The following is a 27,457-nucleotide window of genomic DNA, read 5'->3' on the forward strand; positions in this document are numbered from 1 at the left end:
CCTGCCCTTGAACCCAGTGTGTTTGGACTACACCCGATTTTAGCTTTAGACGTGGTTTCCGGAACGTAATCCCGCTGAAGTTGTGGGCTTAGTGTACTTCTCTAGAAAAAAACACGACAACTCATTGATTTAACCACAATCGCACCGAGTGAGATCTATTGTAATGCCATCTGCCAATAGGTTTACCCGCTGGATTTGGCCGCCGCCCAATGGCTCGCCTGGGCGACCCACGACGCCCGCGCGCCACAGCTGCCTTTGAAGCGGTAGACTCTACAAGTAGAGATAGGAAAAAATGAAGAGTCACACATCTATGAGAAAAAATAATAAATTCCTTGGCTACGTCCCTGTGTGGGAGAATCCCGGCCAAGCATCTCTCTTCATTTCGCTTCCTGCTTGGCAGGGGGTTGGACTCGATGGCCCTTGTGGTCTATTCCAACTCTAGGATTCATTTTCTTACAGGGACTGCAGCCTATGTGTCACTCTTTACCTTTTTGTATATCTAGGGTTAGTCCCTCCACTTTCCTCCTCCTCTCTGCCCCCACCTTCTCTTTAATTCTTGGCCTTTCAAGTTCGCGACATCTCGCGGGACGGCCGTAAAGCAGCGCGGGGAGGCAAGAGTGGGCGTGGCGGGCGGGAAAGCGGACGGGCGGGCGCGGCTGAGAAACAGGAGCCCGCGCAGCAGCAGCAGCAGCAGCGGGTTGTGTCGGCGGCGGTTCCCCTGGCCGAGAGCGGGAGAGAGCGTGCGCAGGCGCGGTGGTGGTCTCTCCGCGCGCTTGGGCTCGGGGATGGGGCTGCTGGAGCTTTGCCGCGGGGCCTTCGGCGCCGCCGACCTGTACCAGGTGCTGGGCGTGAGGCGCGAGGCTTCGGCCGACGAGATCCGCCGAGGCTACCACAAGGTCTCGCTGCGGGTGCACCCGGACCGCGCCGACCCGGACAGCAAGGAGGCGGCCACCCGGCATTTCCAGGTGAGGGGAGGCGCCGGGAAACCTGCCTCGGACTCGCCGGCTGGAGGTTCTGCGAGTTGGTTAGCCGCGGGACCCGGGTTCAAATCCTGCTCTGACTCGCTTGGCACCAAACTCGACTTAAATCATAATACAATACAGTAATAATTTATTATTTATACCCCACCCCTCTGGCTGGGTTTCCCCAGCCACTCTGGGCGGCTCCCAACAGAATATTAAAAACACCATCAAACATTAGAAACTTCCCTAAACTTCAGGTGCCTTCTCAAAGTCAGGTAGTGACTTGGGCCACTTGCACCCTCCGTCTCATTTTGCAAAATTGTGTGCCGCCCTGGGTTCCTAGGGTGGAAATGCGACCAAAGTGGGATCCGCCAAATAACAAGAATATTTATATATATATATATAATAATGATGGTGATGATGATTTTATTATTTGTACCGCACAGATCTGATTGGGTCGCTCCAGCCACTCTAGCATCTTCCAGTACAGTGGTACCTCGGCTTACAGACGCTTCAGGTTACAGACTCCGCTAACCCAGAAATAGTACCTCAGGTTCAGAACTTTGCTTCAGGATGAGAACAGAAATTGCACAGCAGCGGGAGGCCCCATTAGCTGAAGTGGTACCTCAGGTTAAGAACAGTTTCAGGTTAAGAACAGACCTCCAGAACGAATTAAATACGTAACCAGAGATACCACTGTATATAATTTCATCCATAGATCTCAGGCCAGTTCACAGCTTAAGATAAAAAACAAAAAAAGTGTTAAAAAAACCCCCGAGAACAAAGCACATCTCTGTGAGGGTCCTCTTGTTCTAGGCAGGCCTGCAATAGGAGCCCTGCCCTTCCTTAGCCCCAATAGTCCACCTGCCTGTCTCCTTGTTTGCAACCAGTCCAGGGGCTGGTCCTGCCTGTCCACTTCCTCCTCAGCAGGGACGAACGAGAAAGAGTTGCCTCTGCCTGCCCCCACCTACTGTTGGTGTCCCTGCCTTCCACCCTATCAGCCTCAAAGGGCATCTATTAACAGGTCGTTTAATTTACAAGCGTATATCTACATACTTAATAAGTTCCCCTCCCCAACTTGTGTGTCTTTATTCGGGGTGGGTCCCTGTTCTGCTTCCAGTCTTAGGGACCACTCCACCTTGGCGTTTATAGGGGGAGAGTAGAATCTGCCACATCCCGTTGCAGTGCTCCAGTTCAGGCCTGGTGGGAAATGCATGAGCCAAGAGGACCATTTCTCCCATTTTTCCAGCCCATGCCCTGCTCTGTGGCCTAGCACAAGATGGGCAAGGATTGGGCACACTGCTAATTCTGAACCTGAGTATTTTATAGCTATATAACAGGGGTGGGGTGGTTAATGGTTATGCATGGTAGAAAAGGAGGTTTACCCAGTGGTATTCTAGAAAAAGAGGAGCCGGAACTCACCACAAACGCCTCCATTTTTCTAGCAATTGTGCAAATCCTGAGAGGTGCTGGAACACCCTGTGTTTGCCTTTTCTTTGAAAATCTGGATGTATGGCAACTCATGTCGGAAGGTTAGATTTTGGCAAATTCCCTTAAAAACACCTCAAAAACTTACTTATTTTCTTGAGATTTTGCAGAAGAAGCTCAACAACTTTTGTGTCCGGATTTTAACTTTTTGAAATATGGCAGGCTTACTTCAACCTAAATCCCACTTACTACAGTGGTACCTCGGGTTAAGTACTTAATTCGTTCTGGAGGTCCGTTCTTAACCTGAAACTGTTCTTAACCTGAAGCACCACTTTAGCTAATGGGGCCTCCTGCTCTCGCTGCGCCACCATCGCACGATTTCTATTCTCATCCTGAAGCAAAGTTCTTAACCTGAGGTACTATTTCTGGGTTAGTGGAGTCTGTAACCTGAAGCGTATGTAACATGAAGCATATGTAACCTGAGGTACTACTGTATAAGCTGTTAGTACTTGAGAACAGTTTCCTCTTGTGTCCTACCCGTTTTGGTTCTCTCCAATATTTGGTGTTATTTTGGGGTTTTATAATTATACACTTCTGTTTGCCTACGGAGTTCCTCAAGTATGTTGAAACCACTGCAATTTTGGGGTAGTTCCATTTTGTTTGTAAACTTATTGGCACACAACTACTTGGAAATTCCACTGTTAGAGGGAATGCTTGTAGGAGTGCAAATATCCAGAGATGTAGTGATCAGGTGGGATTGCTATGAGGAATTATAAAAGATATAGACTAAGCCATCTGTGTCAGCAATGAAAGCATTGCGTTGACTGGGTTTAAACTATTTTGATATGATTTTTGATCAATCTACACCTCTGCATCTCTGGCCCTTTTGACCCTACTGCCCATTTCTCTCTTCTCACGTCACGTACACAGCGTACACAGCAGTTGCTTCTCCAGGCAGGCATCCTGGGCCATAAAGATTGTGGGCAAGCTTATTTGAAGTAGCTCTCTAATGTATATTAATCTTAGGATGTTAATCTTAGGGCCAGGAAACAGATCTCACATGAAGGCGATACTGATTGCTATCCTCCTGGCCATCCTTCTTATCATATGTATTGCTTGTTTATTACCTCCGGGGTTGCCAGATGCTCTTCTTTGTAGTTCTCAACTTATTTACCCCAGAAATATTTGTGCTTAATTAGTTTTAGTGGTGTAACTTTTTCCCCACGTGGGGTTTGATGAAATGCTCAGAGGAAATATGATTGGTTCTTACGAGCACTGTGTAAAAGATGCTTTTGCTAATAAAATGGCCTGGCGAGGGGTGTGGTGGACGCACTTTCTCCGAGAGCCTTGCTGGTCAAAGCCTCGTGTCTTATTTTAATCAGGGTCCAGTCCTTCCTTTACTTTGCAAACGCAACAAATGCTAGCATAGTAACATAACCTGAATAAGAAAGAAGCCAATTGTGAGGCAAGTGGGATGGCATGGGTTGTGTCTTACTGGAGTAGTGAGGTGGTTGGTCTTGTCTCCTCTTAGATCCTAGGCAAGGTGTATGCAGTACTGAGTGACCAGGAGCTGCGGGCTCTGTATGACCAGCAGGGGATTGTGGATGAGGAGTCAACTGTGCTGACTCAGGAGCGCAACTGGGAAGAATACTGGAGGCTGCTGTTCAAAAAAGTAGGTAGTCTTCTTCAATGTGATGGTGGTCCTTATCTCACAACTGGAATGATAAAATCTGTAAAGAAAGTGCTATTTCTTTTGTCTGTAGGGCAAATGTAACTTCTGTGGGACCTTTGCCCTCATCCCCTTTATTTTATTTTCATCTGCAGGATGGGTTGTGATTTGTGATGCCAGATTTTTCTCTGGCTGCAAAAATCAATTTTTGCAAACCTGAACCTTATGTGATTTTTTTTGTGTGATATCAAAATACGATGTTCTGTTTTCACAGCTCAAGAAGTTCAGTGCCCTTTCATTATTTCTTTGATCCCTGGAGAAATTTGCTTAATGCTGTTGTAGTAAATGGAGTGCAGCTAAAAAAAATAAATGGAGATGGCATTGCAAGGAATGATAGCTCTGAAATGCTTTAGTGCTGAAATACCATCCTTTCAAGTTTGTACACCGTGGGTTGTATCCAACAGTGAAATACTGAAGGGTGGACCTATTCAAATCAATACACTTGAGTTAGTCAAGCCCACTGATTTCCCTGGGTCTAAGTATGACTTATGGATCCTTAATCCCCCACCCCGTTTGCAGGCCAACTTTGACCGGTGGGCAGGACCCTTTGGGTGTCAATGACAAGTGGCTGACATCTGCCAAAGTTCAAAGGAGCTCATAGTAACCAGATGGATGGTTTGAAGATGTTCTTTCAGCGCCAGGCTGATGATTGGTGCTGGAAGCCTGCCTTCAAATGGGCTTCCAGTACCCACTGATCAGCAATTACAGGGAGCTCCCTTGAAGACCAATTGGAGAAAACAGATTGGATTCAAGCTATTTTCTCCAAATGAAGCATGTTTCCTCTGCAGATGAATACAACCTGTGTGTGTCCCAATCAGCTTCATCTTGCTTTGCCTGGCTTTGGATACACTTCCTTCCATTAAAAAGGCCCTGTACAGATGAACTCAAATTACAGAAAAGTAAAATTTTAAAGTAACAATGAATTTGGGATGGGAAAATGTGTGTGTGTAACTTGAGTGTGGGAAAAAGGATTGTTTGAATTCAACTTTCTTTGTTGTTGTTTTAAAATTAGATAACTGTAAAAGATATTGAAGACTTTGAGAAGAAGTACAAAGATTCTGCAGAAGAGCTGGTGGACATTAAAGCAGCATATGAGGATTTTAAAGGCGATATGGACAAAATTATGGAGTCTGTACTGTGTGTTGATTATACAGATGAACCGAGAATAAGAGAGATTATCCAACATGCCATTGATTCTGGAGAACTTCCATCTTACAAAGCCTTTACAAAAGAGTCTAAGCAAAAGATGAATTCAAGAAAAAGGAAGGTAGGTTTGCAAGAGGCAAAAGACTCTGTGACAAAATGTGTAAATCTTACCATCAACTACAGTTACGAATGTTTCACCACCCGTAAACATATTTCCTATTTCACATAATGTACATTTTCAAATGTAACATCCTTTCAGGGGTTGAACCAGTGCTTGAGTTGCAGAGAGAACACAGCCTGTTTTCTTCATCTACTGGTTTCTGGAAGGGGAACCCCCCCCCCAATTCAACCCAGTTCTTTGAGAGGAGAGAAAGCCTGTATTTCTTTATCTTGATGCACTGAGTGAACACACCAAATTCAGAACATCCTTATGGAACAGAATCCAATTGGTTTTTGATCTTTCCTTTATAGTTGCTAGGTATTAAATGAGTATCATCTAGGATTTTATGATATACTCCCATTTATTTACTATTTATGATGTGGTAATCCTTGAATGTAAAACACTAGAATCTACCTACAATGCAGCAAAACATTTGCTGTCCTTTCTTCTCTCTGGGACTCATAAGCAAGTTTTCCTAACATTGTTCAAGCCATCCTGCAAATCTGTTGAAAATGGCCAGGTAGAAATGCTTACAATATAATATTAACAAATAAATTGCTTGCTGCTGCAATAGGTTAAGAAAGAAATTTAGCATTCGCTTCAACAACTGTGTCAATGTTTCAGGCTCGACAAGAAGCTAAAGAGGCAGAAAAATCCAGAGAAGAACTGGGTCTTGGTGAAGGAGAAGACGACCTAAAAGCACTAATTCAAGTAAGAGTGGAGAAAGCTACAAATCATTCTAACAAGTTAGATAGCATTACCTTTTGTTAGGGTAGAGGCAGCCTTTAACTTTAAATGATTAAATCCTCCAGCATTGCAGAGCTAATTTTAATGTTCAGGATAGCGAAAAGCAGTGAGGTCCCCTTGGGATTCTTTTTTACAGAGACTAGTGTTATTTAATTTATTCCAAAATGATCAGGAGTTGCAGGTGAGCAATGAGACCGCCAGATTTACACATGACACTAAATTGTTCATGATAATGGTATCCAAAGGCGACAAAATTGCAAGTGAGATTTAGTGTGTATAATAAGTTGTAAAGTGATGCATGTTGGGACAAAATAATAACAACTGTAATTTCACATACATGCTGATGAGGTTTGAATAGGGCTGTGACTAAGGGCTTGAATATTTAAGGGAATTTGCACATGAAGGAGAGGCAATGTATGATCTGATTTCTTCATCATAGTTAACTGCCAGCCAACAGTTGTTCTTAGAGTTGCATTTTTAAATAGTTCATCTTGAACAATATTATTCATACTTCACAACAATCTGATCTCTTTCAAATATTCTGCAGATACACTATTTTAAAATATTTATATACATTTTCTTATGTATACTACCTTATTAGTAACTTGATTAAATGCCAAATCTCTAGTCAAAACATGAGAAATACTTGTAAGCTCATTTAACCATCTTGTTTTTGTCATTTAACAGAGCAAAAATGAGAGTCGAAAAAAGGGAATGGATGATTTTCTGGCTCAGATGGAAGCAAAGTATGGCACCAAATCCAAAAAAGGAGGAAAGAAAACAGCACCCAAGAAAGGAATGAAATGACTTTATTAATTTTCTGCTTTCATTTCATTTCTTCCGTTAATATTAATCTTGCTTTGAGACAGCCAAGGAAAGCAAGATGCTTTCATCAATTCATTGAAACTCACATTGGGTAGAAGACATTCTGAAGAAGCAAGCGGCAGAACTAAAGCTGCTAGTAAATGCTTCAAGATGCCACAGAGGAGTCAAGGTGGCGTTTCGGACTGCAGCAGTACAGCAAGATTGCTGTGAACAAAAAAGAAACTGGTAAAATGAAAAAACGTCAATCTTAAAAAAAAACTTCCCATCTGAATTAATGTAAAATGGTATTGTATGTTGCAGGAATATGTTTGGGCAAGTACTGTCAGTTTGATTTTATAAAGGCATTTATTAAACTTAATAAAGTATGTTTTTGAAAAGTGTGTGAAAAGTCAGAACTTGCCCATGATGGGCTCTAGCTAAAATGCATCAGTTGAAGAAGGAAGGTAGGAGGCAGACAGGGGGAAATGGTAAACTTAGGTGTTTGTTGGGCTCTGTAGTATGCTATCTAAAACCTTGCTTCACTGTTGCTGGTGTGTGTGGTCTGGGAGTCCATCCAACAGTAGAAGCAAATTAGCAAGCTGGTCCTGCCTTCTAACTGTGCAGGAGGGGCAGCCTGAATGATGGAGAATATCTCCCAGACTTTAAAAAACAAGAGGACAATATTGATGCAGTGAGTGAAAAAACAGTGCTAAGGGTATGAAAGGTCTTGCTAATGATGTGCCACTTATGCCTATAACTATGAACATACATACAAACTTTTCAGGGCCAGAAGCTATAGTGATAGAATTGGAATAATGCTGGGAAGATCCAAGTTAAAATCCCTGCTGTGCCATGAAGCTTGCTTGGGTCAGTTACTCTTGACTGCACCATTCTCAAAGCCAAGATCTACCCATTGGGATTTAATAACAATTCAAATGCATTTTAGAAAATATTTTTTTATTTGTATATAAAAGTTATTCCATATTACAATTTAATAAGAATCTGTTCCCACCGGTTTTTTACAACTTTCACATGGTATCTAGAATATAATGCAAAGCTATCTTTAATTTACATAACTTCATACAATTGTCGTCTGGCACTTACTTTGTCTAGTAAGACCTAGAACTATTTTTTATGTTACATTAAAATTACAGCAGACATTAAATGCAACATTCAATGTAGGCAATGCTTTTTCTAAATATTTCCATCTTAACAAAGTGTTCTCTCCCCAGTGAGAGAACATTAAAACTGAACCTTCCTGCTGTACATTATGTGTGTTCCAAACATCTTGCTTCATTTTAAACAAGGGAAAGTAAGTACTGAAAGTATAGATGGTAGTACACAAAACTGTTGCACCCCCAAATTTTAATCTTGGCCACCTTTCGGACATCATCACCTGCAGCTTTTTCTAAGTATGCAAACAACTGGCACTCAGAACATTTTATACATTTAAGACAAAATACTGGAAGTGTGCCCAAGCACACTTATTTAATTTTACTAAATATATTGCCATCAAGTGCCAATAACTGGCAAGTCAATTGGTGTTACAACATTATCACTCCTAGAGGAATCCAATTCTTTAGGCAGACATTCTTTGTAATAGATTGTATTAACAATAATACTAGAGGTTAGCAGATTTCCTGAACACATGCTTTCAGCACCCAACAGAATACCATAGCTGATTTACAGGAACAAAAATAAGAGAGAACCTTAAGTCTTTGGCATTTGTTTTAAGTCAGTACAAAAATAAGACGTTTTGTAAAGAAAGTTTTAAGTCTTCTTCTGTAAACAGGTTTGATATTGCTACAGTTGAATACTGATTGTAAAAGCTTCTACAGTCATTCCCTCATCTTGGAAATAGATGGTTTATTGCCACAACATTATAGTCCCTGTCTGCTTCTCGATCCACCTCGGCTGTGAGTTCTCACAGAGCCGTGTAACTGAAGACCTACTGAGCAAAAATCAGATAAAAGCTGTGAAAGCAATGGTACTAAAAGCAAACTTCATGCATGCAGTAATGGGCTGTATCCAGCACTGCAGCTTTGCTAGTGCAGGGGACTTCATGTGCAGAACGGAACTTCCTCTTCTGTCACCTCCAGCTCCCCATGCACGCTCAAAATCAGTTCCAGAGGGTTGGGAGGCCCTCCAGAGGAGATTTGGGGGAGGCATGCTGGGGAAGGAGAGGAAACCTAAGTCCCACTGTACAAGTGGCACCCTGCTGGCACATCACTGGATACAACCCAAAATTATGCCCACAAGTGATCATGCCACAATAAACCTGTTGATGATTCGGAACACCACATGCTCTTGTGGTGTGATCCCCTCGTGCCAGTGTACATCATAATGCATATGGGGCCCTCGATGACACGTACGTTTCCCAACAAATTTTGACTGGGATGCATTCTAAGAGGTCCCAGGCATGTGAAAGGACTGTACCATTTGAGTTTGCTCTCAGGCCCACTTTATACAAAGGTATAGTTGCTTTTCAGGAGTTCTCATGTGACTTCCTTTACAACACTGATGAGAGGGAACAGTGACAGTAATTACATCCTTCAGCAGTACAGAGAGCCTGGCACAGGAAATAGCCACATCATCAAAGTCACCAGGAGAACAGCCACCCCCCTGCTCCTGCAATGGAAGTACTAGACCTCAATTGGAAAAGGAAATTAACAATGCTCTGCCCTAAATTTGGTTCATACTGCTGGATTAAAAGACAGAGCAAGACTTCTGTGTCTTTAAAACAGCAAGCACAGCTCTTTCACACGAGGTGTGATGGAAGAAGCTTCATCTTCCCATACAAGTATTTGAAAAGACATGGCAGCCCTATATCAATTTCAGTCTCAGTTCAAAGCTACCGCTATCAAACTAAAAGGCGCTGTCTATTAATATACATTTGGAATGTGGAATTCACATTTGTAGGGCTGAAGAAGTGTGAACTTGGAAGACTTCCGTGGCTGTCATGTATGAGGGCGTGTGCCATGGGTACTCGGTTAGACTGAAAGAATAAACATAGCTGGAACCCCGGTTTGTATACTCGACAGCAGAAACGACAGGAATATAACCTAAATGCACTATTCCAGGTTCAAAATTACACGTTTGACAAAATGGCCAACAACTTCAAAGAGAATGCTAAGTCTTTTATGATTTGCAACCAAATCAAGGGCATCGGTTGCCTCTTACTTCTTACCCAGAGGAGGCTGGTCTTCTTTGTCCTCCTCGTCCTCATTCAGAAAATTACCAAGAGCCTGGTGGTGGAAGGAATTAATATAGGAAGAGCTGGATATCCCTAGACTGACTCCCATCACTCCAACATTTATAGCATCTGTAACGTAATACGAGATTTCAATCTTAAACTGTGGCATATTATTAATACAGTTAGCGTACATGTCAGGGGCTCAGGAACAGAGGCACAGGGGAAAGAGGAGATGGAGAGTGAAGGGGAAGGATCTGAGGGCAGCGTAGGGGAGTATGGCAGTGACCCGAGAGATTCCATGAGCTTCTCCAGCGAATCAGAAGATTCCCAGAAGGAGGCGCCAATGGTCAGGGCAAGGGGGGCCAGCGGGGACTCCCAAAGCAGCAGCTGGAGATCAGGACCAGCTTCCCCACCAGAGCGTAGTGGAGGGGAGGAGTCCCAAGTGTCAGGGCCAGCGTCTCCTCCAGCAGGGAGAGAAGATGAGTCGAGACTAACCACACCTCCAGCGGAGAGTGGGGGAAGCAGTGACAGGAGCAGTGTAACGGTCAGAAGGAAGGTTGCCGGCTGGGCGCGCGCGCCAAGTTCAAATGTACAGGCGCGCGGGACAGCAGAAAGCCCAGATCGGGAACCAGGTCCTAAAGCCCGCCGGAGGCAGGGGGAAGACTCAGGGGACTCAGCGTCAGAAGAGTCTAGGAAGGGCGAGACCCCAGCTGACAGGCGGACCCAGAGGAGGAAAGAGCAGAGGAAGAGGTGGAGCAAGGCTAGGGTCTTAAACTGGTGTCTGGGGGGAGGAGACTCAGACGGAGCTTCAGCGGTCTAGAGTCTAAGACGTAGAGCTGCGCGCTGCGGCTGTGAAAGCAGAACTGAACTTCAATAAAGACTTTTGTATATAACAACGAACCAGCGTTGGTCCTTTGTGAGCTGGGACCTAGGGCAGCTCTGACAGTACCAAAGCCATTTTAAGCAATACACGCTCCACTTTGCACATACCTGTGCCAGCAGATCCTTTACTATTTCGTGGTTGATTAGCATAATCAATAACAGTGCAAGAGCGACGATACTGCGAGTCTGGCTAAAAGTGCACACAAAAAACAGTTAAAGAATCAGAGTTGGAAAGGATCCTGAGGATCAATTAGTCCAACCCCCTACAATGTAGGAATCCTGCCCCCAGCCAGTCCAGGGTGGACTTCAACCACCACCAACCAGACGCACTGACCCATTGCGCCACTAGAGGTACCATGTTTTGGATCAGGCTATTGCAAAATCAAAGTCCTCAAAGCACACAATCCTTCCCCATGTCTGGTTCTACTGTAGCTCTGCTTCTTCCCTACCCCAAAGCCGAGCAGCACTCCAGGGCATTATGGGGAACAGGCTGTACTCTTTCCACATCCCCATCTACTCTTCCTTCTCTGCACTATAAAGTTTCTCGAGATCTCAAGTAACTTAAGCGTGGAGAGAGAGGGTGTAATGTCCTGGTATGTTGCTGCTTCCACATACTGAGAGGCAGAGAGTAATCATTGTGTAAAGCTACTATTATGAATCTGAAAGCCACTTTGAAGGCTCTCATATCTATTCTCAGGGGAAAGTCAGACACACACACACACACACACACACACACACACACTTGTTTCTCTTTTCCTTCTCCCCCATAGTTCTGAAACTAAGCCAAGGTACAGGGAACTGAAGCAATCCCATTTTCTACCTCTGTCGACCTACCCATGTTTCCATTCCTTGCTTCCTCTTGTTTCCCTCTGCCTATTTTACATGGGAAGCCCGTTGTAGGTCTTTGTCACGTTACATGTACGCCGATGGTGTTATATAAATTAATTAATATTTGTGTGGGAGCCACACAACCTGGGACAATTAGAAGGGACCTGTGCAGATCCTCATTCATTTGCTTTAAATATACCATTGAGTGCTGAAGGATTTTGTACCCACGCTTAAAATAACAGGGAAACCTGCAAGCATAGGCTCATGGATTTTGATACTGGCCACAGATAATGGCAAAATGAATATCTATACTCTTTCCACGTTTGAATGTAATTTGAACACACCTTACCCAAAATGCATGTGATGTGTTGGGCCTGGAGAAACTATCAGGTAATAAAAATCTTTCATGCACTGGTTGATGGTTAATTTCATCTGCTATTGCACTGCGAGCCCGGCTAGCATTCCCCCGAGATTTCTGCAAGGTGAAGAGAAAAAAGCCATGGGTTTTAGATACAAATTTACACTAAAAGAATGCAAAAGCTGGCAAATACTGGTATCACACCCTCTGCATTAAGGCAGTAACAGACAGTGGTGCAGTTGATTAATCTGATGAATAACAGAGAGAGATGAACCTTTTCACTCTCCTGGTAAACACACTGCATGAAGCATTCTGCTTCAAGGTTGATAGTCTCAAGAAGTAAAAACAGATCACTCACAACCCAGAAATTAGATATAGTAACTACTTAAGAATTAATATTTGCTTTGAGGGTGGGTGTGGGTTTTAGTTTTAAAATGCACAACAATTATTTTTATAATATTCTCTTGTAAATCATAAACATTCATTCAAACAAAACAAAACAAAAACTGATTCTTACTATCTTACAGTAAGGACCACAAGGCGAGGCTTGAAGAATCCCCTATCATTATAAGACCAGAATTGTTTCAACAGAAGAGGTGGACTTACCATTTGCTTTTGAGATCCCAAATGATCTGCTATATCTACAGTACTAATTGGAGGAAGGAGGTTATTTCTGCTCAGTGGCATTGGGGAAGGTGATGACAGTTGCTCATTTGCAGTGGACCTGGAAAAGACCAATGACAATTACTAAAAACGACATTTGCACTGGAAATTACAAGACTGATGTGAATTCAAGGTAAATAACAAAAAGAAGTGTCCATGCAAGTTGATGAAAAATACTGGGTTTCAGTGTGGGGAGTCGATGAGATTGTGGCTTAAATGGTGAGCTCCATGTGGGAGAAACTCCAGCAGAGATGAGAAATGGAGGAATCGGCATGCATTTTGTAGACATTTCTCTCCATCACCAGTGAGGAATACAAAGTGATTGCAGGTGTTTCAAGCTTCAACACTTTTCCTAGTTTAAGGCTAAAGGAGGAAAATAACTGTCTTCCACAGGTAACCTGGCACCCTTCAAAGCTGATTTATTTAAATTATTTCACTGCAATTAACAGCAACACAACTTGAGGACTGCTTTCAGTCTATGAAATGCCTTCCTTATTGAGTCCTTTCAAAACACTGCTTTTCTTTTACCTCTAAAAATCAATGGCCAACGTGACCTAACTGACGGATTTGCCTCAAGCTTAACATGTATCTGCAATGATAGCTTAATAAGTCTTATCAAAGGCCTAGACTTCAGGAATGGATTGAGGCAAAATACTCGCTTGCCATCCATTATTCAATCACGAGAGAAGGGAGTGATATGTGTGAGCTGAAATACAAGAAACATACCAATGGAACAAGGCAAGCTGTTACTAGCATCTGAAGCAGATATCGCCACACAGTGAAGCTAAGTGTCTAACATAATATGCATCTTGATATATGACTGAAATGGATGAGACAAGTTGTGTTAAACTCAACTCAAGTAAGACAGATGCTTGAGGGCAAAGGGAAGCTTTTTGCAGATTCTGCATCAACCTCTTTAGTTGTCAGCACCTGTCCATTGATTGTGTAGGTGGTGCACACTTTGGGACCAATCCATCTTGTGTCCAAGTTTCAACTGTGGTCACATTTATTTCTTCTAGGTCTATACCTTGGTTACCTTGAGGGATGAATACTGCAGGGCTCTCTACCTGGGGCTGTAGAATGGAAAATACAGAGTAGCTGCAACTGGTCCAAGCTCAAGTAGCCAATCTCTTTCAGCACCGCTATACTGCCTCTCAATTTTATACTGGACTCAAAGGAAATCCTTGTTCTGCCCTTACCTTGGCCCTCTCACTGCTCAGCAAGCACCCCTCCGTGGCAGAGCTTCTGTAATATTTGATCATTATATTTATGAGCCACTCTGTAACAATGTTCTTTGAGCAATGAACAAATAAAACAGCTTCACAAAATCAGAGAACACGACGAAACAAAGACTAAAAGCCAACAGCCAAGGGAGCATGATGCAACTCTAAACTTATCTGCTACCATAAAAGGGGGCGAGGGGAAATATCCCGAAGAGACAAAACTCTAAACTTCCAAGGAAACAACAAGAACAGAAGGACTGCGGAGAGAGAATCAAATATGTGTTTACAAAGAACTAAAACTACTGCACAGATTCTGTTCTTAATGGTATAATCGTGCTAGTCCTCATTCAGCATTAATGGCATAGTGTGGCTATCCACATGCAATGCATGCAGGATAAACTCACTCTGGAGGTGGAAGTGCTGTTCCTGGGCTCCTTTGGGAGGAAGGGTAGGCTATATAAATTTAATAAATAAAGGTCCCTCTGCGGCTTTTGAAAAATGTAACATGCCCCAGAGGAACAGAGCCTCCACAAACCTTTGTGTTTTTAAAGAATACATTTTAAAGGCTTATGTAAAGTAGAGGATCTGCTCAATACAGTTACCCTTCTTGTCCTTATTTTAAAGGGTTTCATAAACAGTCCTGCTCTTGAGCAGTACAATGGTGAAATGCTTTACCTCGAAAATAGCAGATCATAAAATAGCACAGATTTGAAGAACTGGATGGGAAGGGGAATTGTGTTGCCCAGCACTAAAGATATAATGGGCACTATCTTTCCGATGGCTATAATAAGCAGCCACATTTTATGTAGTACAGTGGAACCTTGGTTCCCGAACGGCTTAGTTGTCGAATAAATCGGCTCCTGAACTCCGCAAACCCAGAAGTAAATGTTCTTGTTTTTGAATGTTTTGCAGAAGCTGAATATCCAACAGGAGGCTTCCAATTGAGTGCAGGAAGCTCCTGCAGACAATCGGAAGCCGCGCCTTGGTTTTTGAATGATGTCAGGAGTCGAACGGACTCCAGGAACAGATTAAGTTCAAGAACCAAGGTACCACTGTACTCTATTGCTGGAGAAAGTCTGCATTTTCCTTGCAACAGTCTATCATGACTTGGGTGATAGGGAAATGGTATTCCCTGCAAAAGAGGTATAAGCTGGAGAGGCAGATGCTTTGATTCTCTACATCATCAAATAATAAAAAGGTAAAGGTAAAGGACCCCTGACAGTTAAGACCAGTCACGAATGAAGTAAGTATCAACCTACAGCCGTGTTCCCCTGATGACATCCTCCATGGGTCTCGGTGTCCCTGAGCGAGAATGGCTCGTGTTGATGGGGTGCAGAGTACGTGGCGGAGGGTTGCGCCTTCTAGCAGACTGTGCAGAATAGGACAGAGAAGATGTACTGAGCTCAAGTGGGCGATTTGGCCGAGCTCTGGTTGACAGGATAGAAGTGGAGCCTGGCCTCATAAGCAATCTGTCATCCAAGTCTCTGGCACCAAGTGGGGGAAAGCACAGGAGCAAAATGAAATATTCATAAACTGATTTCGCACCATCCACATCCATTAACGAGGCACAATACCACTACAAAGGCAGCTACCGCACAGCTATTCTGCTCTATAAAGCCCATGTGTATCCCGGTAAGATGGTCTGAAGGCACATGAGGTCAAAGCTAAGCAGGTTCAGTTCATGCCTGGGTGTGTGAACCACAAGTCCACCACCTTTGGCTCCATGACAGAAGAAAGGCACAGTATAAAATGAGTTTTTAAAAATGTGGAAGGACAACAGATTCCATCCTAGCATTACAACCCTTTGCATTTGCATTTCAGTGAAAAGGGGATGCTAGTCAACACCTATTGTGGTGCAGGAGCCACTAGACTGAGTAAATCCACTAGCATATTAAGTATGAATTTTACATCTTCTGCATGTTGAGAGGTGTAATTGATTTCTATGTGGGGGTTTTGATAGTAACCTGAGCTAGCTTGATATTTAGCCTAGCTCAGTTTTAGACAAGCCAAAATGGACTAGAGAAGCATTCAATGGTTCCTCCACAGCTGTGGATGCATAGAGCAGGAGGAAGGTGTTTAAAAGTCAATATAAACTTAGCAAAACTTGAATCCCAACACAACTGCTTCCTTATATCTCTAACTCGCAGTGCAGCTTTCATACAGAACAAACAAAAGATGGCTACTCTTACAATATTTTATCCATCAGAGGCAAGTTCCTTTGCTGTAAGGGGATCCCATGAATAACCATCAAACCATTCAAATTACGCTGTGGACCACCGCTCGTTCCTTGTGAGAGATTTGCCTGCAGGTTACAAGAAATTAAATTTGCCCTCAGCATTAAATGAAAGATACGCATTTGTTAATTTCCAATCTCGGCTCTTACTGAAAAAAGGATTGGAAAAGAGTAAATGTCAATGGACTCAAGAAAAGCAGTGCATACCCTCAATTTGTTCATAACTAACACGTAACAAGGCATGAATGGTCTTATAAGCAGTTCTTATATCTTTTTAAATTACGCACTGTTTATTATATAACATGGCTTCGTAACCAAGGTAATTAAATTATTTAAGCTTAGCATAAATTAATCTGGACAAAATACTTTCAGCAGAGAAAAAATGTTTAGGTCACACGCATAAACAAACATATGACAACACGGTTAGATTTCTACTTTGTGCATATGCTACCTACCCAGTCCTCGTACATCTGCATGACTGCATGATAGATTGATTTCAGTGGCCCTTGTTACCAGCTACATGTGTACAACTGCTGAAATTCTCATTGTTGACAAAGCATGCATTATCTTGAGGTAAATCTTAGGAAACAGGGAGAGGGGGCACTTGCTGTTCTCAGCTGCTGAACTGGTCCCTGCTGCAATTATTGGTAGCCACATCCTGACCCAGTGGCAGAGAAATCAAACTTGAGCATCAGTAAGTCAGCTGGGCTTACAACTGTGTTTCACACCCACCTCTCTTATCAGGTTAGGAGAAAGGGCATGGTCCCTCATTCCGCCCCACCCCCTTCTTTGTGGCAGGCCTCCCACAACCTTGTAAGCATTTTCTCACCTAAAGTATATCTGGTTACAGCAGCTTCTGTACTGAAAAGACACGGTGTCTGTCCTAGCCCGCTGCAGCCTTCCCTCACTTATAACTTCCAGTGCAATATAATACCACTCTAGAGTTAGCTGACCTTTAGGAGTAGGTTTTTGAAAGGTCAAAAGGGGAACTAGGAAAAGTCCTACTTAGTACTGGGGTGCCAAATCTATAATCCTAAAAAAATGTAAGCACAAATCTCGTTGATGTTTGTTACTGAATTTATTCAGGATCAGCCTAAACTTTCTAAGATGGAATATTATTAATGTATGACTAAACTAAATTGCTTAATACACTAGTGAATGAGGTTCTCCCTTCCCCAGACACTGCATCATATGTCCCATTGCCTCCTTAATAACAAAGGAATCCAAGAAACGGTGTGACCCAAAGCTGTCTTAATTTGGAAGTTCTGCTGAAATTAATGTACAATACTTCTGTGGTAATGAATTTTGACTCAAAATAGTTCTGCATCATCTGGGAAAACGCAAAATCATCATCATCATCATCATCATCATCATCATCATCCACCCGCCATATGACACTGACAGGAGAAAGAAAAGAGCTATACCCCCTGCATCATACATACTTCCGGTGTTTTTCTCTTCTTTTTGCTTTTGCGGCCACATCGGTGTTTTGAGTACTATGCATACAATAAGGTATACATGAGGAAGACAGAGGATTATACAGGGAAGTGAAAGGGGGAAAATAAAAAAGGAAAGAAACCGAGTTAAAATGGATCAAACACTAGTTAAACCTTGGGTTCTTATCTTTATTATGGAGAGAATGCAGAGCAAGAACTAGGACACATTTTAAAAAATGAAGGTAATTAACAGAGATGCTTTATACATCCAAGCAGCAAAATAAGAGTGCTCTCTATTGCCCACTAAGCTGGGTAATGATTGAGTCGGTATCGCCCATACCAGTCCTCTAACTCTGTATACCTCTTATTTCCTCAAAGCGCAAAGAAGGAAAATATTTTCAAAATAAGGTAGATAGAATTTTAAGAGTTGTGACAGTATATGATAAAGTGAAAGTTTTGCAAGGACAGATATAGTCAAGCCATTGCAATGTCTAATTTTCAGGCAAGTTAACATGATAAATTTCCTTGCCTAGACACCATCTCAACCTGATGTGTCTTCTTAAACTTACCAGATTTGAAGGGATGGAGGGCATCTTAGTTTGAGGCATTCGAGGTAATAACAGTGGCAAAGGCTCAAACTGCATAAACGGGCTTCCTGAATCTGTCCGGTTTGTTTCAACAGTTATGACATTCTTCTCATCGTCTACCAGAAATAGGACAAACATAAATCACTATGCACTGTTCACTTTGGATTCTTATAAAGCAAAATTTTAAGAAAGGTGGCTTTTATCTCCTTGAAAAGTACATAAATGGGCTTCATACTCTTGATTTTAATCAGAGACATTTAAAAGAGCTAGAATACATGGAGTTCCATGCATGTCAGTGGACCAAAATATCTGGTCATTAGAATCCACACAGGATAAGACTTCCCAATGCAATTTATAGCAAACTGCAAGAGTCTTAAACTATGACTCACTGGACTGAAACTGTTTCTAGGCATAAGGCATATTTCGGGGGGCGGGAATATAGCTTGCTAAGTATTTAACACTACATTTTGAAGTGGGCAGGGAAAACTTTGGAGAATGATATCCACTGCATTTTAGCCTTGAAACTTACCTGAGACTGATCCTTCCCAGTGTCTACAGATTAATTGCTCCATATGGCCCAAGACTTCACTCCAGACATCATCAAATACATAGGAAAGGACAGCATCTCTCATGCAGTAGGATGGCGAGATAGGAGGGAAACCTAATTTCCGTCTGTCAGGTGAAAGACCCATTTTCCAATCATGCAACTCTTCTTCCCTTTGAATGAAACAAGATAATGTTACAGTTCTGTTTTAATTTTATTTAATCAAAGCCAGAAGTGACTTTGTGCCTACCTGACAAATTTAGAGCTGATGGGTGGAATTCAATGTTGAACTCTTCTAATTGTTCTGTCTGAGCAATCCCTGCAGCTTACCAGATGGAATGAGCCCCCCTCCCTGGCCACTGCTCTGGGGGGGCTTTCCCAATGCCCCTAAGAGGTGGGGAGAGGAAACCCTTTTGGGAAAGTTCTTCCACAGGGCTTCTGCTGACAGAGATGGTTAGGTGACTCCTGCCCTTAAGAGTGGTAGTCAACAAAGTTTTACTCAGAGCAGACCCACTGAAATTAATGGTCTTAACTCAGTCATGCTCATTCATTTCAATGGTTTAATTATAAACCAATAATTATTTTTGTACATATCCAAATGTATTAAGCTGCTTTAAATTAAATTATGCACAAGTTGCTTTAAGTTGCCTCATTTTGAAATATTTCACCTTATGTGTTTTCTGTAACTTCTGTAAGCTTTTGTATTACCATGTCATAATGCCATTAAGCTTTGTCCACTAATAAACCAAGTGATTTGTTTCAGTTATAATCCTGAGTCTGTGGCTTTCCCTGGTTAAGATATACTCCCCGCCGCAATGGGTTCCTGCTGAGCAATTCAAAACTTTAATAGAGGGATTCAATGACTAGCCAGGATTTGGCACAGTACTCAGTGGCTATGACTGGATCACAGAATTAACACTCCCTACCTCCATCCCAAGGACAAATGATCAAGACAGCTAGAAGGAAATACTACAGTAAAGATGAATAACTGTTCTAGAAGGCAGCATTCACTAAATGCTGATCATATTCCCGGTCAGTCCAGTGGCTGAAAAACTCTCTGAACTTCTTTTTTTTTGGAACTTTGTAAATGATAAATAGCAAGCAGTACATTTCCACTAGTTATGCTAGTAAAACGGCATTGGATCTACCATGTTAACAGACATTTTACTCAAATGAGACATAAATAAAATGTGCAGCTTGAGTTCAGGTCCTTTGGCTCACAAGTTTCCAGTGTGTCCTCTGCCATTCAGCAACTTGTCCACCTAGTACTATACGCATTGCATGATAATCAGAATTAAGAACAACACCGTGATGCTGGGGAGGAATAAACTGCAATTTTAAACTCAACAGCTATTTAGTGAGAAAAATCACCAAATCTATAGCGTGGCACCGCCGACAAGGATTTACAGAACTATTATGAACACTTCAGTGGAAGAACAACCAAAACAACAAAATCACTGTGTGATTTATTATTTTCTACTGTTAGGAACAAATTACATTTTAGCAATTAATTCCAAGTCACTAGCAGCAAATATCAGTGCAGACTAGGTTAAACAAATATTCAATACCTACACATCTCTGCGATCAAATGCTAAATATTCCTCCATTACACCTTCAGAGACAATCACTCCACCGTCTCCTTCTTCACTCTCCAATAAACACAATTCAGGTGGTTTTGAAATGTTGTCTTCTTTACACATAGGAGTAAGAGAAAGAGGAACCTTTTTGCCCAAAATACTAAATCTGAAAAAAATGGCAGTAAACAAGGAGGATTACTTTTATATCTCAATGGTACAGTTATGGTATTGGTGACATGGGCAGATTTCCCGCTCACCCATGGAGGCTCTTAAGCTCTCCCAACAGCAATGGACAGATATCAAATCCCAACCATAAAATGAAAGCTGGAAAAAATTATTCAGTTTTAATAATGATGATGATGGTGTTAGCCTTTTGAGTTGACTTATTTCATTTTAGACAACAAACCCAAAAAACAGACCTAATTATCCTAAATGCAATTATACCCTCTCTCTTCTTTCCAAGCACTAAGAGTAAAGAAATAATCTCAGAAACAGTTTTCTTAAATATTCCAAAAAGTAGTTGTGGAGAAATTAGCTTATGAGCCCTCTGATATTGTAGAAGCTAGTACAACCAGCAGTAGAATGCTAAGATTGTTTAGAGATTCATTTAATTCCTTTATTATACTTGGTATGTGATCACCTTCTGACATGGGAACTACCACCATCCTCTGGGCCATGGGGTCATGAAGAGTCGGACACGACTAAACGACTAAACAACAATAACCATCCTACCAATGCCATACAAGCTATCCTTACTATAAAGCCCCCCCCCCCTTGAAATGACGACTCCTATAAGATATCATAAATGGCTACTGAAGCTCACCTAAGTTTCAGAAACGGTTTGCCATATGGCATGGAGGGCAGATGTCTAAGGAAACAATAGTAAAGTCTCCATTTGCTCAATTCTTTGAATCCTAGCCAATAACACCAGTGTTTGCTAGGCATGTGGACAATATCTGAAATGCATTAATGTTGCTTGCAATATATTACTGATGCGATAGCTACTTTCAAAAATCATGGTTTGTTCTGAACGGCAAATATATTTCATAAACAAAATAGTTACAAAGAATGGCATGCTATTTTTTTAAAGTCATTTTATGCTTCATCTGAGAGCAGCTCACAGTGCAATCCCATGTATGTATATAAGTGAAAGGTATATAAGGTTAAGTGTATATAAGACTGCAGTCCTAAAGTGCAATCCCATGGTCCTGCAGGGGCGGGGCGAGGGGAAAGCATTCAAAGGGTGATAGGATTTAGCAGGTTTTTGTGTGGGGCATGAGTTCCACCTCCCTGAGGCCTCCTTGATGCAAAATGTGGGGTGGGGAGCTTTAAAAAAAAAAAAGCTCAAAAGGGGAAAGCTCAGCAGAGCTTTGTATTTGGCAGTTAATCCACCACAAACATTCCCCTCACCTTGCCCCAGTAGGTTTGCTCTGCCAATCATTCATTGATAATGGAACGTTTCTGCAGAATTAGAGATCATTGATACTTACTCACTCGGATCTTTCTCTAGTGATGGGGTCATATCTGATGAACCTAAGGTGCTGCAAGTTGAACTCGAGTACCAGCCGTAACCTTCGTCTGTGGGAATCACTACTTGTTTCCCTACAATCCTGATATTAAAGAGAGAATTATTTTAAAAATTACAAATGGCTTTGGAGAAACTGGCAAAGTATGCTTAATCCACAAAATAAGACCTGAAGCGTTCAGCAGGTATACAAAACCTACAACTCAAGGAAGGAATTTACTTGTGAGGGAAGGACAGTGTGAGCAACAACTACTCTGGAAGAGCAACATCAAGATAAAATTATCATCTCCTGAAACATTATGTTAGTAAGTTCCAACAAAAGCACTTCTTACAGTTGAGTCATTCAGCATCAAAGAAGAGATTTGGAAAGAAACAGCGGAATCAACCACTGTGTTGGTCCATAATGATTCACTCAGGAACAAGAGCAGAGAGGGCGGCACATTTAGAACAAAAACTGAGCCTCTACAGCAGTCGTGAAGAAGCTGAAAAGTACAGCTTTGTGCTGTTTTCTAGTACTGTGAAATATATCACTAACACATCATGAAAATACCTGAGATGGGGGAAGCTTGACATCCATTGTTGGCACTCCTCCTCTAGGCCTTCAACATACATGCTTGTTTTCTGTTCATACAAGAGCTCATCAATATATCTAAATATTTGTTGTACTTGCCGCGTGGCAGCTTTATCAAATTCCTGAACAGAAATTAGGGAAGAAATAAAAATGGGAAACAAAATTACATCTTTGGGGCATTATGTGGACTAGCTAGCTTGTTTCACAATTTAGCAGGATACTCAGGACTTTCTTCATAAAGCAAATATAAAATTAACCTTGTAGCACACACTTCCATGAGAAGAGATGGGGGAATTTATAATTCATTTTTCACTATGCCTCCTCCAGGCACCACACCTGAAGGGTTAAGGGGTCCTCGGGGGATACTCAAGGCTTTAAATCCAGGTTAATGAGGAAAGCATATGCTCAGTGGCCAGAGAGTACTGACTGTGTGCTAAGAGTGTTTTTTTGTTTTTGTTTTTAAAGGAAACCTAGGAGGGAGAAACAATGGAATATCTATCTATTTTTTAAAAATAAATACACAAACAAATATATTGGGAGGATATGACTGACAGGCTGACACAATACGTAGGAGCACTCTTTGTTGCAGGGCCCTCTAGGAAAGAATAAATGAGTAACCTGAATGCAGAATTGCTAGTACAACTCAAAATGTAGCTCAAGGCCAAAAAGCAATGGAGCTGCACCAAGTACATTGTTATAGGATGGGAACCCAAGTCTTCTAGAATCTTATCAGGAGGCCTTTAAAATTGAATGTTCTTGTTCCAAGGACTATTTAAAGCAGTAATATATAAGACTTGAGTATGTCCTAAGCCATGAAGGTTTTAATGACTGATTTGCAGGCAACGTTATACATTTTAATCAGCAATACAGTAACAAAACTAACAAAGATGAAGAGCAGAAAAGGGAGGGATTGGGAAGGATCAGATAAGAGAAGAAGTTCTTGAGCCCCAGGTACAATCCAGGTAATAAGATGATTTAAGTATTTGAAACAATGTATCAGACTGCAATTCTAATTTTTGAAGGATCTTGTTTGTTAAATTATCCAAAACAGATAAAGAGGAAGTACACTAATAATTTTTATCAGAAACTCTTCTAAAGTTATTGGACTCTGAAACCTGCAAATATTTTTAAGATAAAGACTGTTCTTAAGGATGCTAAATTCTGTACCAACTTCCAAGAATGAATACACACAACTCTATTAGAACTACAATATTTTTGCAACATTCACTGCAAAAAAATCATGTGCATGAGTGTAACTGAAATATGTCAAAGCTTGTACCGGCCTGCCCACTGACTCATAAGTGTATTTGTTAGGACCAATGTGTGAAATTATGTGAAGGACAGAGATCTAAACTTATCAATAATATTTTTCAAAGGATTATTCTCATTTTAACTAAAGGATTATAATCTACTCACATCATAGCCCCAAGAAAAGACTGAGCTGTCTTCTGTAGAGGTCCCTGTGAAGCTCTGACTAGCTGACCATGAGTTTCCATCGTCTACTGAAGTGACAGATTGGTAGTTTGAATCTTTTGTACTTTCAGACTCACTAAAATGTTCAGGGGGAGTGGAGAGAGAAGAGAGAAAGGGAATCTTAATATAAGAAAAGTCATATGAGTTAAGCTTTCCAAAGTGAATAGGAAGTATACGAGGAACAGTTTAGATTCTAGTGGGGAAGGTATCTTTCAAGTAATGTAATTCTGCGGATACACGTTAAAGGTACCATAAAATAGACACATATATGAAGTTCTGCTAACGATAAAATATGTTTTAGTCCAATTTATTACTATTGGACTGAAGAAGGAAGCTAAAGTTACATCACCAAATGAAGTTTAGTAACAATGAAATCAAATTATACTGTAACTAACAATATTATATAAACATCATGAAATAAAGATTGGTAACAATGAAATCACATTATATTGTTTCTAACAATATTATTTAAACATCAATGTATGTGAACAATACTTAAGAACAGTTGTTGTTGTTTTTTGTTATCCTGGAGCCCCAAGTTGCAATTATACAACTAAAAATGAAACATGCATATCAACTAGAAAAAAAAGACTTGTTTTTAAAAGCAGCTATGATCTAGTGCAAGAAAATAGGTGCCTCTTCTTAAATGGGGTTTCCATGTATTACCATGTCCCCATTCTAGAGCACTGGAAAAAAGAATGACTTTATTTATTTTCAATAAAGTTTGTAATTAAAAAAAGGAGAGAGAAAGACTATTGCCTTTGGTATCTGATGACACCATGATGCAAATTAAAGCAATAGGTTACGCCTTTCCAAAAGGGCATTGCTGGCTTCATAGGATTAACATTTGACCATGGCCAAACAACAGACAGTCAATATTTGACTGGATGTTTAACAAGTGTCCCAGACCTACTAAAAGTGGAGGGGGAAATAGAATGAAAAATGAACAAAAAAGAAAGCAGTCAACAGAAATGTATTTTCCAACCTCTTCTCACAAACCTCCCCCCACAAATATTTACACTATCTGAATACCTTGAAATGTCTTCCTGACTTTCAGTAGATGGATAACTGTCATCCAGTGAGTCTGGCAGGGGATGATGTTCTAAGGAACTTTTTGTAAGTCCTCGGCTAAAAAAAGGGTGGGGGAAGAAAAGTAAAAATGTGATTCAAGTAAAGGTAAAGGGACCCCTGACCATTAGGTCCAGACATGACTGACTCTGACGCTGCGGAGCTCATCTCACTTTATTGGCCGAGGGAGCCGGCGTACAGCTTCTGGGTCATGTGGCCAGCATGACTAAGCTGCTTCTACCTTCAGTGGAAATAAATTACTGCCTCTAACAGTGACTTTAATGTCTTCTTAACAACAAGGCATTAAAAATTGTTGGGAACTGTTTCTTATTAACATAAATATGTTAAGTTTTTAAAATATACATTGAAGCAAAAGGTTTTCGTATGACATTGATTGAAGAACGCAAAAGGTTTTCGTATGGCATTGTTTGGTTCTCTAGCACAAGCTACACTTCTGATTTGAGTGCCACACTTCCATTTTGAGCATTACGCTGACAATTCAATTGTTACACTGAGGTCTAACTGTTTTTGCTATTTATTTTGCATTTTTGTTTCTGTGGCTTTGTTTTTGTGACTGTGTGGAACCCAGTTCAGCTACTGATTAATTTTGTGACTGCAGTACATTGTTTACTGCTTCCATTTTATGGATCAGTGGTCTCGTTAGATAGTAAAATTCATGTTAAATTGCTGTTTTAGGGGTTGTTTTTAAAAGTCTGGAACAGATTAATCCATTTTGCATTACTTTCTATGGGAAAGCACGACTTGGTTTTGGAACGGACTTCCGGAACAGATTTAGTTTGAGAACCAAGGTACCACTTTAAAGCTGAATTACTGTGTCGTGAAATGATGCCTGTCTCCAAAGCGGAAAGTTTGGGCAGCTCTGCCCTAGGTGGTAGCAGTGGCAAGATTTTATTGATGTCACTGTTATCTCAGCCTTGGTTTTCAGGGAGGTGGTAAATCAGCTCCTGTGGGTTAGTATGGCAGATTGTTCCTCCACCAATGAAAAAAAACACACACTCTAAGCCAGGCATAGGCAAACTTAGCCCTCCAGATGTTTTGGGACTACAATTCCCATCATCCCTGACCACTGGTCCTGTTAGCTAGGGATAATGGGAGTTGTAGTCCTGAAACATCTGGAGGGCCGAGTTTGCCTATGTGATAGGAATTTTATGGTCTTAGATATATGGCAATGTTCATAACCGCACATACATAGATCAACACAGGAAGACCAACCTGGAACCATTTTGATTCCTAAACTGACCAAATCCTTTCTCTGCAAGGTTAAACTGGAAAAGCCTCCCCATTGTCTCTTTCCTCACAAATCCTGTCTCAAGGATATGCCTGTTTGAATAAGGTGTGAGCCTGTGACCTGGCCCAGGAAATAAGTATTTTATCACTACAAAAGGATGGCCAGGCTACCAAGGAAATCCAATCAAGTAACCTGCCAGACAGGAGATAAACAAGGACAAGAGAAAAACAACATTTAAATTTCTGTGATGTAGGTGGGATGTATCTGAGGGGTGGTCTTAGGTTACACACCTTCTGTGATGAATGCATAATGTTTCTGGGGGTGGTCTGGATCTAGAGGATGGGAATTTCAAGTCTTTATAAGCCCCTGGACAGCAATTTTGTGGGTCCTCCTCTTTTCCTGCATGTAAGGGGAGCACCCTGTTGTAACAGATCAATAAAGATCAAGCTTACTAGCTGCTTTGCTTCTCAATATTCTCTGGTTGGCCTCTGTTATTCTCTCCTACCAATAGGGAACCTATGTAAGGACTCCATATGGGCTCTTGGATACCCCATAAGGGAAAAGGGCATATTTTTATTTACAACACCTATGCCTGCTCTAAGCCTAGAAAACAGGCTTCAGTGTGAAAGTTAGGCTGGGACCTTTCTCTCCAGCAAGGCGGCTTTCCACGTGGAGGGGCCTGTTTTGGTGGGCGCGAGGGCATCCCGTCAGGGGAGCCCGCTTTCCCCCGAGGCGCTCCGGAAAGATACAGCCCGGACCCGCCCCCTCCCGAGGCCTCCGTCTCCTCCGGGACGCCCCACCAGGCCGCGGCGGCAGGGTCGCTGTCGGGGAGTCGGAAGGGTCCCCCACCCTGACGGAGGGCGCCTCAGGGTCGCGACGCCAGCGAGGAAAGGCCACTCACATCCCCTGGGCGTCGGGGGCCACCGGCTTCCGTGTGTATCGCGAGATCATCCTCCCGCCTCAGCGCTGCATCTCGGTCCCTGTCGGCGCTGCCGGCTGGCCGGCTCGGCCCTCGGCCGCCATGGCGACGCCCCGCCCCGCCTGCCCTTCCGGTCCGCTCTAGGCCAGCGG

General features: G+C 41.9%; 2 protein-coding genes across 6 annotated transcripts; one reads left to right on the forward strand and one right to left on the reverse strand.

Moving 5' to 3' along the window:
• Window positions 1–677: 677 nt before the first annotated feature.
• DNAJC9 (DnaJ heat shock protein family (Hsp40) member C9) lies at window positions 678–7,374 on the forward strand. Its single transcript, XM_082223527.1, has 5 exons — window positions 678–965; window positions 3,922–4,062; window positions 5,132–5,386; window positions 6,050–6,136; window positions 6,860–7,374. The coding sequence occupies exons 1-5, from the start codon at window positions 786–788 to the stop codon at window positions 6,977–6,979; spliced, it is 783 nt and encodes a 260-aa protein (XP_082079653.1). The 5' UTR covers window positions 678–785; the 3' UTR covers window positions 6,980–7,374.
• Window positions 7,375–7,916: 542 nt separating this feature from the next.
• Window positions 7,917–27,456, reverse strand: FAM149B1 (family with sequence similarity 149 member B1). 5 transcript variants are annotated; one of them, XM_082223517.1, is made up of 16 exons: window positions 27,288–27,456; window positions 25,102–25,197; window positions 24,013–24,145; window positions 22,576–22,718; window positions 21,991–22,110; window positions 20,496–20,666; window positions 18,909–19,096; window positions 18,362–18,495; window positions 17,799–17,852; window positions 16,313–16,425; window positions 15,383–15,607; window positions 12,844–12,961; window positions 12,229–12,354; window positions 11,160–11,241; window positions 10,164–10,298; window positions 7,917–8,924 (listed from the first exon to the last, which is right to left on the reverse strand). In XM_082223517.1, the coding sequence occupies exons 1-16, from the start codon at window positions 27,335–27,337 to the stop codon at window positions 8,857–8,859; spliced, it is 1,956 nt and encodes a 651-aa protein (XP_082079643.1). In that variant the 5' UTR covers window positions 27,338–27,456; the 3' UTR covers window positions 7,917–8,856. The 5 variants fall into 5 exon arrangements, with proteins under 5 accessions (XP_082079643.1, XP_082079642.1, XP_082079644.1 ...); XM_082223516.1 differs by having other exon boundaries at window positions 7,917–8,927; XM_082223518.1 differs by lacking the exon at window positions 17,799–17,852 and having other exon boundaries at window positions 7,917–8,927.
• Window position 27,457: the final 1 nt, after the last annotated feature.

This window comes from Podarcis vaucheri, assembly GCF_965113315.1.
Source record: "Podarcis vaucheri genome assembly, chromosome: 5".
Classification (NCBI taxonomy): domain Eukaryota; kingdom Metazoa; phylum Chordata; class Lepidosauria; order Squamata; family Lacertidae; genus Podarcis; species Podarcis vaucheri.

Coding starts and splice junctions, on each gene's coding strand:
- DNAJC9 (XM_082223527.1), top strand. CDS start 786: ATGGGGCTGCTGGAGCTTTGCCGCGGGGCCTTCGGCGCCGCCGACCTG. Junction 4,063..5,131: donor GGAGGCTGCTGTTCAAAAAA/GTAGGTAGTCTT, acceptor TTTTAAAATTAG/ATAACTGTAAAAGATATTGA. Junction 6,137..6,859: donor ACCTAAAAGCACTAATTCAA/GTAAGAGTGGAG, acceptor GTCATTTAACAG/AGCAAAAATGAGAGTCGAAA.
- FAM149B1 (XM_082223516.1), bottom strand. CDS start 27,337: ATGATCTCGCGATACACACGGAAGCCGGTGGCCCCCGACGCCCAGGGG. Junction 22,111..22,575: donor TCAAGCTTCCCCCATCTCAG/GTATTTTCATGA, acceptor CTTTAATATCAG/GATTGTAGGGAAACAAGTAG. Junction 16,426..17,798: donor AGAAGAGAAAAACACCGGAA/GTATGTATGATG, acceptor TGTAACCTGCAG/GCAAATCTCTCACAAGGAAC.